The sequence below is a fragment of the Schistocerca gregaria genome, chromosome X, assembly GCF_023897955.1.
Source record: "Schistocerca gregaria isolate iqSchGreg1 chromosome X, iqSchGreg1.2, whole genome shotgun sequence".
Lineage (NCBI taxonomy): Eukaryota > Metazoa > Arthropoda > Insecta > Orthoptera > Acrididae > Schistocerca > Schistocerca gregaria.
In genome coordinates this window covers 207,351,391-207,371,537 of record NC_064931.1, presented here as the reverse complement: position 1 = coordinate 207,371,537, position 20,147 = coordinate 207,351,391, and the positions used below count along the sequence as shown (strand labels likewise).

Here is a 20,147-nt window from a genome sequence, read left to right as displayed (position 1 = left end):
ATCTTCTCTATCTCTTCTATCAACCCTATCTGGTACGGATCCCACACTGCTGAGCAGTATTCAAGCAGTGGGCAAACAAGCATTCTGTAACCTACTTCCTTTTTTTTCTGATGGCATTTCCTTAGGACTGTTCCAATGAATCTCAGTCTGGCTTCTGCTTTACCGAAGGTCAACTTTATATGATAATTCCATTTTAAATCACTCCTATTGCCTACTCCCAGATAATTTATGGAATTAACTCCTTCCAGTTGCTGACCACCTAGTTTGTAGCTAAATGATAAGGGATCTATCTTTCTATGTATTCGCAGCACATTACACTTGTCTACATTGAGATTCAATTGCCATTCTCTGCACCATGCGTCGATTCACTGCAGATCCTCCTGCATTTCAGTACAATTTCCAATTGTTACAACCTCTCGATACACCACAGCATCATCTGCAAAAAGCCTCAGTGGACTTCTGATGTCATCCACAAGGTCATTTATGTATATTATGAATAGCAACGGTCCTATGACACTCCCCTGCAGCACACCTGAAATCATTCACACTTAAGAAGACTTCTCTCCATTGAGAATGGCACGCTGCGTTCTGTTATCTAGGAACTCTTCAATCCAATCACACAATTGGTTTGATAGTTCATATGCTCTTACTTTGTTCATTAAACAACTGTGGGGAACTGTATCGAACGCTTTGCGGAAGTCAAGAAACACGGCATCTACCTGGGAACCCATGTCTATGGCCCTCTGAGTCTCGTGGATGAATAGCGTGACCTGGGTTTCCCACGACCGTCTTTTTCAAAACTCATGCTGATTCCTACAGAGTAGATTTCTAGTCTGCAGAAAAGTCATGACGCTCCACATAATATGTGTTCCAAAATTCTACAACTGATCGAAGTTAGAGATATAGGTCTATAGTTCAGCACATCTGTTCGATGTCCCTTCTTGAAAATGGGGATGACCTGTGCCCTTTTCCAATCCTTTGGAATGCTACGCTCTTCTAGAGATCTACAGTACACCTCTGCGAGAATGGGGGCAAGTTCCTTCATGTCCTCTGTGTAAAATCGCACTGGTATCCCATGAGGTCCAGCGGCCTTTCTTCTTTTGAGCAATTTTAATTGTTTCTCTATCCCTCTGTCATCTATTTCGATATCTACCATTTTGTCATCTGTGTGACAATCTAGGGAAGGAACTAAAGTGCAATCTTCCTCTGTGAAACAGCTTTGGAAAAAGACATTTAGTATTTCAGCCTTTAGTCTGTCATCCTCTGTTTCAGTACCATTTTGGTCACAGAGTGTCTGGATATTTTGTTTTGCTCCACCTACCGCTTTGACATAAGGCCAAAATTTCTTAGGATTTTCTGCCAAGTCAGTTCATAGAACTTTACTTTCGAATTCATTGAACATCTCTCGCATAGTCCCTCTGACACTACATTTCGCTTCCCGTAATTTTTGTTTGTCTGCAAGGCTTTGGCTATGTTTATGTTTGCTGTGAAGTTCCCTTTGCTTCCGCAGCAGTTTTCTAACTCGGTTGTTGTAACACGGTGGCTCTTTTCCATCTCTTATGATCTTGATTGGCACATACTCATCTAATGCATATTGTACTATGGTTTTGAACTTAGTCCACTGATCCTCAACGCTATCTGTACTTGAGACAAAACTTCTGTGTTGAGCCATCAGGTACTCTGTAATCTGCTTTTTGTCACTTTTGCTAAACAGAAAAATCTTCCTACCTTTTTTAATATTTCTATTTACGGCTTAAATCATCGATGCAGTAACCGCTTTATCATCACTGACTCCCTGTTCTGCATTAACTGTTTCAAATAGTTCGGATCTGTTTGTCACCAGAAGGTCTAATATGTTATCACTTCGAGTCATTTCTCTGTTTAGCTGCTCAAGGTAGTTTTCAGATAAGGCACTTTAAAAAATTTCGCTGGATTCTTTGTCCCTGCCACCCGTTATGAACTTTATGTTTCCCAGTCTATATCCAGCAAATTAAAATCTCCACCCAGAACTATAACATGGTGGGGAAATCTACATGAAATATTTTGCAAATTATCCTTCAGGTGCTCAGCCTCTATAGCTGCTGAGCTAGGGGGCCTATAGAGACATCCAATTACCATGTCTGGGCCTGCTTTAACCGTGACCTTCACCCAAATTATTTCACACTTCGTATCTTCGTCGATTTCCTTCAATACTATTGCACTTCTAGTTGCTATAAACATGCCTCCCCCTTCACTGTCCAGCCTGTCTCTGCAGTATACATTCAAATCTGAGTATTGGATTTCATTACATTGCTAACACATTGTGAACCTCACTTCGGAAACACTTTGATTAGTTGTGGAACATGCTGTTTCTTGATTTCAGCTTGTTGCAGAAAATGGTGGACAACGTAGTGAACATGTTTTGTGCCAGTCATACATAAATTAATGACCCAATCTGATTTTGACTGATGCTTTTTATGCCGGTTTTGGCCTCAGGACAGTTAAAAAGCCAATGAGATTGATGATTTTTATGCAATTTTTGGTCTCAGGATGATTAAAAACCTATTTTTCCCATACAATGTGATATGACCTTGCCGTGGTATATGGGCTTATGTAACTAACACTATCACACCTGTACACCCATGTACACTGAGTAGTGCAGTTTGTTTAATGCCGAACGTACAACTTAGGCGTTGTTGTATGATTCATTTGTCATTTGTAGTCAACCACTATTAAATTATGATGCTTACAGTGCCATATATGCTGCATTTTGTAACTATTTATTTTTCTTCTGCAGTACGCTTTCCCCCTTCTCCGATAATATTCTGTTGCAATTTGATGCCATTCTGATCAGTGGTGTTATTTGTACAGCGGTTTGAAAGTTTAACTTTAATTGTAATCACCCTGTACATGTTCATGGGTAGCTGCCTTACAGGAACCCAGGCAAATATTTTTAGATTAATTGGAAAGTAAATTTTTCTGCGAATAAATCCAGTGGGCAGACGATGTCTTCTTATTGTCATGATGTTGATGATACACTCATTCTATTTCTTGGAAATAATGACAAAATTTAACTAATTTCACCAACAAATTAATAAAATGTGTAACAGCATCAAATTTACCATTGGATATGAAACAGGCAAGAACAAAAACTTCTTAGACATAAAAACAGCTAACGATAATGGTGACCATAAAATTGCCACATGTTGTAAACCAACAACAAATGACTATAATTCATCATGTGACCCACCAGCACATAAAACAGCACAGCGGCTATGATTCTAATATACTCCATGTACAGAAAGAAAATTAGGGCCAAATGTGCAACATAAATGAAAAAATTACTGTAGCAAAAGTAGAAAGAAAAAAGAAAGAAAAAATTGTGATGCCTCCATGTATGGGAAATATTTCTCAAAAAATAAGTGAAACCTTCTGTACTACTTATGTTAAAATTAGCATCTGCACAGAGAATAAACAAGGGATGAAGATAATGGACAAAATTCAAAAACATGACCAATCAAAAGTATGCAAAGACCACTCAAAAGTATGTAAAATTAAGTGCAGTGACTGTGATGTATTCCAAATGGGATAAACAGGATGAAAATTTACAACATACAAAGGACATACCAAAATCATAAACAACATCTCCACTTTTAGTATACATCTACGAGAAAAACTACACTCTGCACAAAAAAACAGAGTTCAGAAATAATAAATATATTAAGAACTTAAACAAAATTGTTATTGGTGACAAATAATTCAGAACAAAAGACAATCCTGTATTTTAGATACAATATAAATTGATTTTTATTAAAGGTGTAAATTTAATAGCAAACTATATTTCTGACACACGAATGGTTAATGTAACAACTATGCACAAGTATCACAAAATAAAAGACCATATTTGAAAAATAATATATAAGATCTTATTACCTAAGTAAGAACTTATAATACAACCATATGTACATAGATGTATGAGCTAACAATAGCTTGAGTGTATCTAGGTACTCTTTGAGAGTGAGCCAGTACTCAAAACCAGTAAAAAAACTGAGCTCTGGTGCTCCTTTATGATATATATATGTATACTACATTTTATACAGTTTTTTGAGGGTGTAGAGCAGAAAAAACAAAAAAAAAATTTAAATAAATTTTCTTGGCATAGCACTGACAAACAAAAATGGTAAGACAGTGTTTCAGTTTGTGCAGGAAACATACAGACACAATATTATGCTTCACATTGACACCTGCTGCTTTAAAAAAGTCTGTTCTGGACTTTTCCATGTGTTAAAGACTTTATGAATGCGCAACCATGTTACTGCTGCATATTTTATCAGATAATCCTCCAGTCGTTTCTTATCTCTCTGAATCCAGAAAAGAACTTCCTCAGTCCATCTATCACGCATTCATTTAACTACATGTCTTTCCAGCCACTTCATTCTTATAACAGCCCAAATTACGTCTTCTGCTCCAGTCTCCTCTGAGTGAGATGGTGCAAGATTTAGACACTGGACCCGTATTTGGGGGAAATCTTCATACAGCCGGGGTGGCCACCCTTTTTGGCAGGTGTGCCAAATTTTTGAAAGCGAATTTCCTCGCAGGCTGCATTACCAGTTTTTGTTGTATGAACCAAAACAACTAAGAAATATTAATTTACTTTTTAAAGAAAATAAAACAAATCTGAGGAAAGAACATTTATTATAAAATTTAATGAAATACATTGTTAGAGGGATGTCTGGCTTTGACTGACTGAACTGAGCAAGCCAGTGTTGATGTCAACTGAAGTTGTTGCTACATGCAAGCAATTTTTCAGATGAACATCAGTAATTCGTGTTCTCATTTGTGTTTTGGTGTAATTCATCCAACTATAAAGCTGTTCACACTCATAAGTGTTTCCAAATAATCAAATTATTTTTAAAGCATGTTGTAAAATGCTGGCTATTTCTAATTGTCCAAATATGTTTTATAGAACTCTTCCAAAGCACCATGATAAAATTTCTCTTTTAACTGTGCGTCACATCACATCACATTTCACAGCATTCCATTTGCAAAAGCCTCTGTGAACTCATTTCTATGGAGAATGGCATAGAAAGTATAGAAAAATAGCAGACGATGTTTCATAAAATTTTGAAATCGGTGTTTGAATTCATGTTTTAAATCAGATATCAAAGAAGCATATTTAACCACTGCCGGCTGTGTGACATATGATTGCTTTGACAGTGTAGGAAAATGGGTGAAGTTCTTTGTTTGTAATTATTGTTCCCAAAACCCAAGTTTCATTTTGAATGTGAAAATAAAATAATCCAGGACATTGTTCATTTGATCTTTCCTTGGAGTTGAGCATTAACATCATTTAGGTGGCTAGTTATATCGACCAAGAACGCAAAGTCGGAAAGCCATTCTTTATCTTCGAACTCTAGGAGTCTCATTGACTTGCTTTCAAAGAGGATTGTATATCTTGCTTCAAATCAAACACTCATTTCTACTTTGTTGCACTTGTTAGCGATCTTACTTCTGTATAATATGAAATGTTATCATGCTCTGCATCTGAGCACCATGTATTTTTAGCCCCAGTAGGTTCTTAAGTTTTAACGAAAAGTTACCTAATGTCGATATAACTGCTTCCAACAATTCTCTTTGCTTCATCGTATCCTCAAGTGGATACAATTCTGCTAATTCTTCTGTTGTATTAAAATAGGCATCAACACCTCTGGCATAAATCGCCACTTGGGCAGTATCTGCCATATCTGTGCATTCATCACAAGCTAGAGAATAAGGTATAAACTCAGATGCAAGATTTTTAAAATTATTTCAGTTTTGTCTTCCAGTGTTGTCCACACTTCTAGCATCTAGTAACAGTTTGACGAGGCAGGCGTATTTTTTATAAATACTTTTTCTTTCCTGGAGACACAATTTCAGCGAGTATTTTGCCTTCTGAATATGGCTTTGATTTCTTTACCAGTATTAAGAGCTATTGCATAACTCACTTTCACATAGCAAGTTGACTCTGAATTCGCCCTTGTAAGTATCTGCTGTTGAGTAGAAAGATTCTTGTTTAAGTCATTTACCTGGTCTTGTCGCAATTGTCTTACGAAATGTAACTGCATGTTTAGTCTCATAATGCCATTGGTTATTATATTCTTTTGGAACTGAGACACATTCATTGCATGTCAGACGTATGGGTTTTGTTTTATATTCCTAAAAAAAAATAGTTTGCAGTACACTTGTCTTGAAAAGTTCTCAACTCCTCTGCAGTTTTCCTTTTCTTAGGTCCTATTTCTTTATTAGTTGACATCATATGACGTTTACTTCTTGAACTGAAACAGACATTTTTTTACCATAAGTCTGAAACTGACAAAGAGACAATACAGGGATCAGAGTTTGCTAATTTTTGTATGTGTATGGAACCTGACGTTCAGAATCCAATATCAGTTACCTACAGTGGTTCGATGAAACTCTCTGTAATTCCCTAATTCCCTACAAAATCTTCTTTGAAGTTCCCTGAAGTTGTTTGTCACTATAAAGCAAGTGGACAGTTTTGATGGGCTTTGTGGCTCTGTGGTAGTTTGCCCAACTGCCACATGGGTGGCCTTCGATTCCCAGTTGTGTTAAATACTTAAAGATAGATTTGTGTTCCACAGGCATTTATATGAAGTGTAGTGTACATGACAATGGAAAAAAAATAATTTGAAACGTTTTTCTTTTTTTTTAAACAAATTTATTTATAAAGGATTGGTGATTGTGGATTTATATCTACAATGAAAACTGGATTTTGTGTTTGATTTGTAATTATAAATAAAAAGACATGTATTTTTCATAAAAATGAGAATAAAATATGTGCTAATTAACATTTATATATATATGATGTAGTTATTCGAACTAAACTAAAGTAGTAATTACTGCAACTAGGCTCAAACCAGCAATGCACAATTACCTCACGAGCACTACTCTTTTTCATTTTTTCCCAATCTTTATGTATTTCACGCTTCACAGAAGTGGTTGTAGAGCATGCAACTATGTTTTAAAATATAAATCAACTATGTACATATGCTAATCCTGGCCCTCCACATGGAAGGCTGTCATTGTACCACAGAGCCACACTGCTTGTCGAGTTATCGGTCTTTCATTTGGGTATCATCCGCACTTGGGAGACTTCATAGTCTTCTCTCTTGAGGAGGTTTTTGAGAGTAATATTCATCTGCTTTAGGAGGCAATTGATATTTTAGTTCTGAACATCATGTATTGTAAATATAAAAAGTTACATATGTTTCACTAAACTTAGCAGTCTTACTTTCAAATTTTGACCCCCATTTAGATTTCTTTTTTATGATTGTTTCTTAAAACTATTACACATTTCAAGTCGATAACATTATTATTAGTTGCTGTAAGCTAGAGAGAAAGGCAAGTTGCTGAAGTTGCGCTGGATGGTCCCTTTTCTACCTTTGTAAGGCGGAATCCTCAAAAGTCATCAATAAAAATGGATTTTACAATTATTTATTTTATACTACTAAAATAAAAAGAAGGTACTGAGGCAGAAACCATTGCAAATGTCGATTGGTGTACCTGCTCACCATAATTGAAAGCATAAAATAAATGCTAGCATACTAAAATTAAAGGCAAGCATCGCAAATTATCTATAAAAATATGAAAGCTGGCTTTATTTACATGAAGTGATGGCGGTAGGTCTATAGCGATCAAATATGCACCAAGTATACACATGAAGGGCTATCTTTGTGGCCAGTAGTATTGCGAGTTAGCAGTAAAATTAAATATGGAATGTATTGACTATTTCTGGCACTTGTTTCACCTGCACTGTGCAAGAAATGTATCCAGTTGTGCAGTCCATACTAATCTGTACTTTTTTGGAGGTTTCATGTGAATTAGAAGTAAATTTTTTTTTAACAGGAAACAGCTCCACGGACCAAAAATTTGGGCCACATTTGGCCTGCGGGCTGCTGGTTTTCTACCCCTGCTCATGTGGCATCCCCAAATCACTTGAATCATTTGAATCTCAGCACATTTCCTTTGAAAGGGCATGATCAGTTTCGTTGCCTGTCTTTCCACAATCCAACTGTGTGGTTTTATCGTTCCTTCATTAGATTTTCACACCTCAATTGGCATTACATGCACAAAGTCATTATTCTCTTCATTAACTATCTGTTTTCTTACCTGTTTCATACACTATGAAAACACATAAGAAAAGGTGAGATGCTTCTATAATTTTCTTTCTGTTTTTTGTGTGTGGTCTGCCATATTTCCTGATGAATTGTGGTGTCTACCCAGCATGAATAGCTCTTCTCATTTCTTCATGCTGTTATACTTTTCTGTTGTTTCTCATACTGGGTTTTCATTATTTTCCTCACATCCTCTAAAAGATATGCTAATGTAGTTTTGTCACATACTGTTAGTAACAAAACATACATTTGGCTAAAATTGCCAGAGTTACTTGATGCTACAAGTGAGCATAAATGTACATACTACGAGAGCGTGCTGAAAATTAATGCCTCAAAATTTTTAATGTGTGAACCCTTGAAGTTTTTAAATAAAACAAATGTCATTAACATTCTACATCTTTATTCTTCATGCTATGTATTTATTGTTCAGCATAGTCACCCTGCTGATGAACACATTTTTCCCAATGAGACACCAAGTTTCTTAATATCATCACTGTAGAATGTTTCACTTTAATTACAGAGCTACAACCTCACCTTTGCTTGCACCACTTTATCACCATCAAGTGAAACCCTCAAAGATGTCCTTTAAGTTTTGGAAACAGATTACAATTGGATGGGGGCCAAGTCTGGACTGTGTGGAGGATTATGATGATGACAGTGAACCCAAGACTTTGGATTATTGCAGATATCACAGCACTTGGGTATGTGGTCTGGCATTGTATTGCTGAAGGAGGGGATGCTCCATGTGTAAATAAACTCTCCCAATCTGAAACTTGATTATAGCATGGTGTTTCTTGTACAGAGACATAGTTATGTTACATACTACAATTTAGAGCCCTCTAGCGGCAGAGGGTTGCAAACATGTAGACATGAAGAATAAAGATGTAGAATGTTAATAACATTTGTTTTATGTACAAAGCTTTAAGAGTTTTCACATAAAAAATTCAGAGTGAAAGCATTGCTTTTCAGGATGCCCTCATACAAATTCCAGACTAGTGAGGATACATCGTAATAAAAATAAGCAAATAAGTAAAATACAAATTGTATTTTTCTTTTAGTTGAACAAGACCATAGCCTCAATATATTAAGATATAGATTCCTGTTAAGCTAGTGGAATGGAAGAAGTGCCTGTTTGTGCATGTCCATGGACGATGAGATAATTAATGTCTAACGTATTTTGAAAGTTATACGAATGCCAGTGCAACAGTAAGGAAATTCAGACTTCCACAGTTGTCAATATCCATTGTTAAATTTCATAAATGGTTTGATAACTGTTGTATTCCAACCCCCCCCCCCCCCCCCCCTCACTCCTCCCCCCAAGGGTTGTATTCAGTATTGCTGTGGGCTTATAATTAATATATGGCACTCAGGTCTGGAAAAATAATCTGTATTGGTTTATTTACCGATGGGAATTATGTGGCGAGGATTACCAGGGGAACAGGAAAAGATAACTCTAATTGCTCCAGACGCATCTTGGAGGTAAAGGCAAAATTCAAAGCTAAAGGAAATAAGCCATTCAGCATCTTCTCTAGATGGTGGGCCTAAGTGGAAGAGAGAGTTTTTGTTACAGCTCCAAGAGCCCTCTACCTCGCAGTTCGGGTCTTCCTGCAATGTGATTTGATTGGCAAGGCGGCTTTGGTGGTGGTGATGATTCAGCCTGATCTGACTTGAACTGGTTGATTGCTGTCACATCAGCTGAAAGGTATCAGACAAGAATGGTGGCCTCTGTAAATTTTTAATAATAAAAATTACTCACATTCGAATTGTATATCTCCACCCCTGTCCATGAAAAAGTTTGCTACACATAACTCAGACAATCTCTATAAGCCTTATAGCCTGCAACAATATTTGGTTTTCATTTAACAATTCAGTAGAACAGATAACATTTTTGCTACAGCGGTCATATGTTGTCGTTGTGGTCTTCAGTCCTGAGACTGGTTTGATGCAGCTCTCCATGCTACTCTACCCTGTGCAAGCTTCTTCATCTCCCAATACCAACTGCAACCTACATGCTTCTGAATCTGCTTGGTGTATGCATCTCTTGGTCTCCCTCTATGATTTTTACCCTCCACACTGCCCTCCAATACTAAATTGGTGATCCCTTGATGCCTCAGAACATGTCCTACCAACCGATCCCTTCTTCTAGTCAAGTTGTGCCACAAACTTCTCTTCTCCCCAATCCTATTCAACACCTCCTCATTAGTTACGTGATCTACCCATCTAATCTTCAGCATTCTTCTGTAGCACCACATTTCGAAAGCTTCTATTCTCTTCTTGTCTAAACTATTTATCACAGATGTTTCACTTCCATACATGGCTACACTCCATACAAATACTTTCAGAAACGACTTCCTGACACTTAAATGAATACTCGATGTTAACAAATTTCTCTTCTTCAGAAAAGCTTTCCTTGCCACTGCCAGTCTACATTTTATATCCTCTCTACTTCAACCATCATCAGTTATTTTGATCCCCAAATAGCAAAACTCCTTTACTACTTTAAGCATCTCATTTCCTAATCTAATACCCTCAGCCTCACCCGACTTAATTCAACTACATTCCATTATTCTCATTTTGCTTTTGTTGATGTTTATCTTATACCCTCCTTTCAAGACACTATCCATTCTGCTCAACTGCTCTTCCAAGTTCTTTGCTGTCTCTGACAGAATTACAATCTCATTGGTGAACCTCAAAGTTTTTACTTCTTCTCCATGAATTTTAGTACCTACTCCGAATTTTTCTTTTGTTTCCTTCACTGCTTGCTCAATATACAAATTGAATAACATTGGAGAGAGGCTGCAACCCTGTCTCACTCCCTTCCCAACCACTGCTTCCCTTTCATGCCCCTCAATTCTTATAACTGCCATTTGGTTTCTGTACAAATTGTAAATATCCTTTCGATCTCTATATTTTAGCCCTGCCACCTCCAGAATTTGAAAGAGAGTATTCCAGTCAACATTGTCAAAAGCTTTTTCTAAGTCTACAATTGCTAGAAACGTAGGTTGCCTTTCCTTAATCTAGCTTCTAAGATAAGTCGTAAGGTCAGTATTGCCTCATGTGTTCCAATATTTCTATGGAATCCAAACTGATCTTCCCCTAGGTCGGCTTCTACTAGTTTTTCCATTCCTCTGTAAAGAATTCGCATTAGTATTTTGCAGCTGTGACTTATTAAACTGATAGCTTGTTAATTTTCACATCTGTCAACACCTGCTTTCTTTGGGATTGGAATTATTATATTCTTCTTGAAGTCTGAGGGTACTTCGCCTCTCTCATACATCTTGCTCACCAGATGGTAGTGTTTTGTCAGGACTGGCTCTCCCAAGGCAGCAGTAGTTCTAATAGAATGTTGTCTGCTCCCAGGGCCTTGTTTCGACTCAGGTCTTTCAGTGCTCTGTCAAACTCTTCATGCAGTATTGTATCTCCCATTTCATCTTCATCTACATCCTCTTCTATTTCCACAATATTGTCCTCAAGTGCATCACCCTTGTATAGACCCTCTATATACTCCTTCCACCTTTCTGCTTTCCCTTCTTTGCTTAGAACTGGGTTTCCATCTGAGTTCATAATATTCATACAAGTGGTTCTCTTTTCTCCAAAGGTCTCTTTAATTTTCCTGTAGGCATTATCTATCTTACCCCTAGTGAGATAAGCCTCTACATCCTTACATTTATCCTCTAGCCATTCTTGCTTAACCATTTTTCACTTCCTGTCGATCTCATTTTTGAGACATTTGTATTCCTTTTTGCCTGCTTCATTTACTGCATTTTTATATTTTTTCCTTTAATCAATTAAATTCAATATTTCTTCTGTTACCCAACGATTTCTGCTAGCCCTCGTCTTTTTACCTACTTGACCCTCTGCTGCGTTCACTACTTCATCCCTCAAAGCTACCCATTCTTCTTCTACTGTATTTCTTTCCCCCATTCCTGCCATTTGTTCCCTTACGCTCTCCCTGAAACTCTGTACAACCTCTGGTTTAGTCAGTTTATCCAGGTCCCATCTCCTTAAATTCCCACCTTTTTGCAGTTTCTTCAGTTTTAATCTACAGCGGTCGTATATAAAATTATATACTTGATATAAGAGAAATACAGATGTCAGCCGCAATTGGGCATAGAATTAAATTCAGTGGCAACAAGAGAAAATTTGTGCCGGAGTGGGACTCAAACCCAGAATTCTCGCTTTATGCCAGTAATTACCTTGACCACTTCAGCTATCTGGACACACTTCCCCTGCAACCCAAATTCTTAACTTTTCATACACACACACACACACACACACACACACACACACACACACACACACACACACACACACAATCTACCATCTATTGTCCTCATTGCATGCCCCTTTAACTGATTCCTGTAGGAACTCACACATAGTGTGCAACCACACTGAGGTTATCATTACTATTAAGGTGTCTGTTCTGTCAGATATGTTCAACAGAAGACCACACACACAATAATATAGCCTTTGTTTTAATGACTGCCACACCAGCTTACTTATCATATCCACAACACTCTCCCCCCTATTTAGTGATAAACGAGCCGCCCTTCTTTGATCATTTTCAACATCCTCCATCAATCCTTGTCAAACATCACTACCTTTTTTGGTTCCCTCCACAGTCATTCGGACGTCCCATTGAAAGTTTCCTCAGCAGAATTCAAGCCAACACAAAGGTGCAGTGTGATCACACCTTAAACTAATGTCCTCTTATAGGTGTGTGGACACTTAACAAATACTAGTGAACTGCCCCACAGTAACCATAGTGGTTCACTATCAGCATTCACATGCACCATAGTGAACCTTTGGATACTTAGGCTTCCATATTTTCTGTATGCTTGCTGATCTGCAGCTGTTGGCAGGAAATGAAATGAATGAGGGCATGCTGACAAGTAATGCCTCTGCATTTTTTATGTGAAAACTCTTAAAGCTTTTTAATTAAAACAAATGTTATTAACATTCTAAATCTTTATTCTTCATGTCAACATACTTATTTCTCAACATACTCACCATGGTGATGAACACATTTTCCCCAGTGAGACATGAGTTTGTTGATTTTGACACTGTAGAATATTTCACATTGTTGCTGGAGCCACAATCTCACCTCTTCTTGCACAGTTTCAAGATGAAAACAGATGAAAATTGTGTGGGGCCAAGTTGGGGCTGTATGGAGGATGATCTATGACAGTGAATTCAAGGCGTCGGATTGTTACAGATGTTGCAGCACTCTTGTGTGTGGTCTGGCATTGTCATGCTGAAGGAGAGGTTTCTCCATGTGGGAATGAACTCTTCAAATTAAAACTCAATTACAGCACATCGTTTCCCATGCATGGTCATAGTTGTTACACGCTACATTCAGAGTCCTCTTGCGGCAGGGGGTTGCAAATATGTAGACATGGAGAATAAAGATGTAGAATGTTAATAACGTAAGTTTTATTTTAAAAAACTAGGCATTACTTTTCAGCATGCCCTTGTACATAGGTTATGTTTGCAACAGGGTGTTTGCTTTTTAAATCATCAGTGATGTAATCTTGTGCCATTCATTTGATTTCTGTTTAGAGTATAAGTCACTTGAGACACATTCTGCAGCTTCTTGCATCCTTTGACATAACAATAACAAGATAATTTTGTGTGCAACACCGTGTCTGATATATAGCGCCTAACGAAAAAAGTGAAGTACACAGACGTCATTGTCGGACGTCAACATACAGTGACATCCCATTAGGGTCTGTGTAAATGATTTGAGTTGCAATTCTCTAAGACAGGTAGAGTGACCATCAGAGTGGATTAGTGTTCAGTGTTTTACCAGGAATGGTAGAGAAAATAAAGGGTCTGAAGAGTAGCAGATATTGAATGGTATCGTGAGGAGACGTTCCGGTCTTGAAAATTCAGTTCGGGATGACACTTCACAGGTTAGTAGTATACCTCAAGGACAGCGACTCATTGAAGTCTTTAAAGTTCACTATCTAGAAAATTTCGAGAAAAAGGGGTGTAAAGTTTTAAGCATAGCTTATACATATCTAATATACGGTCAGAAGTAGCATTCCATCATACAGGTGAAATAGCTCAGTCAGTAGCATGATAGAATGTCATGCGGCCAATCTGGGTTTGATCCTAGTTGCAAGCACAATTTTATTTTGTTTTCTGAATTATCTTACAAATTATAACAACTTTTAAGTAAAGTTAATGACCTAAAGTATTATTAGTTAGATCATAAATAATTTTAGTTTGTTTATGAAATGGCTGTGACGGCTATTCAAAAAGGGAATTACACTCATCAATATTTTCCTTGTAAAAAATTGAATAATTTCAGATGTGTTTCAGTGGAGGTAAATTAATCACCTCTGTCACAAAATTCTTGGCAGAATTTAAATTGTATAAAATTTTTTACAATAATGTGTTCATTTGTCAATTTCATATTTTATGTGCAAGTACCAGAATGATAATTGTCATAAAAACTTTGAAAACAAGAGGTATTTGCCATCTTGCACAGTTTTGAAGGATGATTGCTTACAGGAACAATGTTCTTTTAAAAGATCTGTGGAAAAACATATTTCACTTACATTCCTGAGAACTTGTCTTTCATCAGGAAGCCTGGAAGCAAACCAGGCATATCGGATCATTTCCTTAAAAATTGGCATTGAGAGCTGATGGTGGACTATTGATTAAATTTTTATACAGTCTTCACGGGTGTTTGTGTCTCTCATTTTCTATATGATAAGCACAATTTTGTATACACTTTCTCAGAGTTTTTTCTTGTCTATGAAAATAGACATCAGTGGTTGAACAAGTGCAGTACATATCAGAGGAGCCACTTTAATTGTACATGTTGGTGATTTCTTATCATTCTGAAAGACTATGTTGTATAATTCAGGCTTTGCTTGTTCACCCTAAAAGTGAATAGCTAACAGAAGCTGTTCTTGACCCACATAAGAATTCAAACACTGGGTGAGAAAGTCAGTGTACGGTTCTGTTGTTAGCTTGCCAGATTTGGAAGACATATTACAACATTTTTATAATTTCTTTTCTGTTTTTTTGAACTTGGGGTCCAGTGTTACTGGTTGCCTCTTGTGAATACACACACAGTTGAGGTAGAATGTTTTCAGATAGTCGTGTCATTTGATGAAAATAGTTTGGCTTTCTTTGACAGCCCGAGTCCTGTTGTACACCAACTGACACCGACATCCTGCATAGAAAATACAACCAAAATCGAAGTATTTTATCAGAGAATTGTAAAAATAGAGAGCAAAATGAATTTTTAAATTTGCTGCAATAACTACTTGCCTGGTCAGTTTTGATAACAAAATCTTTGTGGAAATTCGGTATCAATTTAAACATCTGGTTTCAAAAAGTGTCTGCAGCAAGTAAGATTGTCTGCAGCAAGTAAGATGTCTTCGATCATCGCTTTTTTCCTTGAAACAGATCTTCTCTCTCTTTGCTGACAAATCATACTTATTTTTGAATCTATGGACCCAGTTGTCAGAAGTTTTAAATTCAAAATTTGTAAACTAGTGCTGCTGCTAAAGCGCACTGTTGTAAATTTTGTATAAACACTTGCCAATAATTCTCGTGGGCTTCAACAAAATGATGATACATCCAAGAACTGATTGCTGCGTACTTATCAAATTGATAGCCTCCTTTTTTTGTTTCTTCTTCCCATTGGGATAAGTGTTCCTTCTTTCTTAACCGGCTGCATCCTTTTTTTTAGTTACAACCTGTGGTGAGCCTTTGCAATAAGAACAATGTTAATTTCATGCTCCAAAGAAAGACAGTCTACCTATCTTGCCTTCTTTTCTTCTGGTTCATATTCATCCAATAAGATGTGGTATTCATACTTTTCAAATGGTTCACCTTCACAATTTTCATTTTCGTGAGCAAGTTTATCAGCAGTAGCAAGCATTTTTTCAGACAATATTTTCATAATAAGTCTGTAAATTTCTTCACCTATCAGCAGGCTTCATGAGAAATTATCGTTCAAGATTCCGGTGCAATCAAATTATTTGAAGCACGCAAGCTTTTATAACAAATAACCGCATCTTTTAACATCATCTTCAACACTTCACTATATAATGAATCTGCAGCTTCTGATACTTTTGGCGTGTCTTCATTGACAGACATTTTTAATTCACAATATTGTACAAATTTTGATAATATTTCACAGTACATAATCCTGCAGTGTCTGTGAAAGTCAGGAAAGAACTGGCACTGTAGCAGGTAAGGCCCATTGCTCAATTAGTTCTGTGCAGCCCATGACACTTCCTGACCATATGCTTGTTTGTATGTACAATAGAGCAACTGCACTTTTTTACAAAGACACCAGTTCCTCGAATTTACAGCGAATATTTATAACCTTTCCACAGCTTATAAGATCGCCCAATTTTGTAATAAGATTGTAATGATAGTAATTAACACTTTAATTTACCTCCATTAAAAATGCATGTGAAATTATTTAATTTTTAAAAATAAAGTATTGACGAATGTAATACAAAATTTAAATAGCCTGTGGCAGCCATTTCATAAACAAAGTGAAAGTATTGATGATTTAATTGATGATACCTTAGGTCATTAACTTTATTTAAAAGTTGTTATAATTTTTTTAAACAATTAAGAAAACAAAATAAAATTGATCTTGCAGGTAGGATTGAACACGGATTGGCTGTATGACATTCTAGCACCCCACTGACTAAGCTGTTTAGCTTGTATGCTGGAATACTACTTACGACCATATATGAGTTGCATATTAGCTACGCTTAAAACATTACAGCCTTTTTTCTGGATATTGTGCTTCAAGACTTCTGTGAGTGGACACCTGTGGGGCATTCTACTAACCTTCATAGTCCCATCCTGAACTGAATTTCTGACATCAATAAGGTCTCCATGTCAGTGAAGGACAGGGAGTTGCTGCAGACTTGGGTGAGACAGTGTTAGCAGCACCTTGACGGAGTTTGAAAGGGGCCTCATCGTAGGTCTCCATTTGGCCAGCTTGTTGCGTCATCCAATATGTAGATCTGTTGACCATTTGCACGTAACAGTGGCCTGATATTGGGCTACATGGGAATGTGAGGCAGGTATTCTCGTCAAGATTCCGGTCGACCACGTCTGACCACTGTGAGGGAAGATCACCGTATCGTGCACCAAACATATTGTAACCCTTTCACATCTGCAGCTACTTCTGATTGCAAGTAATGGACTCCCTGCAACATTCTGTGTCACCCTGCAGCACTGGTCAGATACTAGCAGCAGTCAGATTAGGTAATTGCCATCCCATGTGTGGGTTGCCATTGACACAGCACAGATGTCTATCTTTGGAATGGTGCCATATCCCGAAAGAGTAGACCACTGATGAATGGTGTTGCGTTTTGTTCAGCGATGTCCCATTCTTCCAAAGTTTGGAGTCATGGCGGTGTTACTCTTGGTGTCGTGACATGGGGAGCCATCGGATATGATTTCAGGTTATGGCTGGTAGAGACTGAGGGAACTTGGACAACAGAAGTGTAAATCGTGGACATGTTGCATCCTCACCATATAAAACAGAAATGGGGGCAAACTCTGAGACATCAATTTCGTCCCAGTGGCAGTACCCAGGATATAAAGGATGAGTTGCAACAGCTGTGGACCAGCTTGCTGCAGGAGAGAATACAACAGCTTTATGACACCTTTCACAACTGAATCGGTGCATGTATAAATGCCACAGGGGGTACAATATCATACTGATGAGTGTGCTCTTACTGAAAAATTATATGCAAATTTGATTTCATTTTTTTAAATTCCATTTTGTAGTTGTTGTGGTAACATCACAATTGATCTGAAGCCGTGAAGTTTCATGTCATTTTCTCCTCCCTTTCCGGGTGCTTGACGTTTTTTGTCAGGCTGCTAGCTCTCCAGATCTGCCTCTAGTAGGACATGAATGGGAGCAGCTGTGGCATCAACTTTGTCCCAGTGCCAGTATCCTGTATGTAAATGCTCCTTGTGCTGAATTATAGTTTTCAGCTTGTTCATTAATGTATGGAGTATTACTTAGTTACATCAGCTCATTTTTTTTCCAATCTTTATTGTTAGTAGTAAGGATAATTGGCCATTAAGATTGTGTGTTGCAATTCCATCTTTATTTTGTTTCAGCCCAACTGCTATTCTCGGGTGGTGGACATACTGGGGAAGAAACATATTTTAATATTTGCACTTCGTAGGATTCCACAAGGAGAAGAACTGACATATGATTACAAATTTCCTTTTGAGGATGTAAAAATACCATGTACCTGTGGTTCGCGAAAGTGCCGCAAATATCTAAACTGAAATTCTCGTTTTGTGTATATGTAGATATGTGTGTGTGTGTGTGTGTGTGTGTGTGTGTGTGTGTGTGTGTTTGCTCTCGCGCTCACCCGTGCATCAATATGAGCGTGTGGCTTGAAGACGAGAACAAATCTCATAACAATTTTTCATGTGCAAGGTGTTTGTAAAAGTGGTGACCAAATATACTCTTGTGATAAAAATTATTGTAAAAGTGTAGTTCTTAAAGTATTATATTTTAAAATATGAACTTTCAAGTGTGTTGTTGGAGGAAATTTTTGGAATATTTTTGAGCTGTGAAATGTGATAGATATCCAATGTGACATTCATTTTCAGTTCTTTGTTTAATTTTCCTGTGGTTTTTTAAGTAACTGTATTCTGATATATAATTTTGTATGTTCTGTGTTAATTGTGATACTTGTGTAGGTCTGAGTTCCAGTGCATGTGGGTATGAACATAAGTTTTATTGCCCAGGCTGAAAACTTTGCATGAACAGGGCAAATTATGGCAGACCTCTCCATATTTTTATTTTGCTAATGCATTTTCCTGTTAGTCTGTGAGTCATCGTATGTGATTAAATAAAAGAAGGGACACTGAAAATTGCTTTTGTGGCAAATTGAAGAAATAACCAAATTTCATGTGACTGGTGACAGAGTAATTTTGAAGTAAGTAGTCTTGATATGGTACCAAAGATTTCATGTTGTCTTCAGTCCTGCTCTTAGTAATATGTTATGGTGATAATTGTACATTCAGCCAGGATGCATATTACTGTAATTGTATATGTGTGAGTCATGTAAACAGCAAAATGTGTTTTATAAATAATTGTAAGTTTTGACTGCTTTGTTTTTAAAACAACTGTTTAATTTTGAGAGACTCAAGCCTTTCTGGCAATGGCTGGGTGGCTACATGAGGGCTAATAGCATATTTGAAATAATTGTCTGTGTTGGAATTTGACAAAAAAATTCATTGTAGACACTGTGTCTCCCCTCTTTGCAATATGCCTAAATGGAAAGTGAGCCACGAGTATTAGTCACAAATAGTAATTTAAACTGTGAGTTACTGACACATCAGTATTTTGAGGAACAGGATCTGCAGCAGTTTCATATTAATGTATGTTGACTTCAATATAATTTTATCAGAATGTATTGCCATCTTTACTAATGTTTTTTAATTAATGGGACATCTTGACTGATTGTAGATGAAAAATGCCAATGCAGCTTGTGTGATTTATTTCATAGTAAGTTATTAATTTTAAGCACATGTGCTGTATCTGTAACTGGCTGAACAGCTGCCTTAAAACCATTTATCAGACACTAAATAAATTCTTAAATTCTGTGCTGTGATATTCCGCAGTCCTTTACATATGGTAATGATTGGGTAGCTTTAGTTTACCTTAAAAATAGGGAAGACATATACCTTCTTGATATTATGTTGCATCTGCTTTGGCGGAAGTGGTACCATAGTGGGAGAATAGCATGCTAACTCTAATGTGAGAGCAACTACCAGTCCAGTTTGCAAATGTGACTGGTGCCTGTGATCACTTAGAATGATATCCCTGCACTGTTTGTGTGTTGGGTGCCTGTATCTGAGAAGCATGACTGCATCCTGCTTTGAGATATCTGAATTTGTGGAATGTGGGTGACATTTGGATTCTCGTGAAATTAAAGCTTGCTTAACGCATGGCTTTTGTACCATTACACATTGCATTCG

The 20,147-nt window shown here is 37.2% G+C and overlaps 1 protein-coding gene across 1 annotated transcript in view; it reads left to right on the top strand.

The window, feature by feature from the left end:
• The window catches only part of LOC126297969 (histone-lysine N-methyltransferase trithorax-like), a 118,992-nt gene extending 100,004 nt beyond the window's left edge, over window positions 1-18,988 (top strand). Inside the window, exon 11 of the mRNA XM_049989285.1 lies at window positions 18,270-18,988. Coding sequence (XP_049845242.1) covers window positions 18,270-18,443 — 174 coding nt within the window. The 3' untranslated portion in view covers window positions 18,444-18,988. The remainder of the gene's footprint in view (window positions 1-18,269) is intronic.
• Window positions 18,989-20,147: the final 1,159 nt, after the last annotated feature.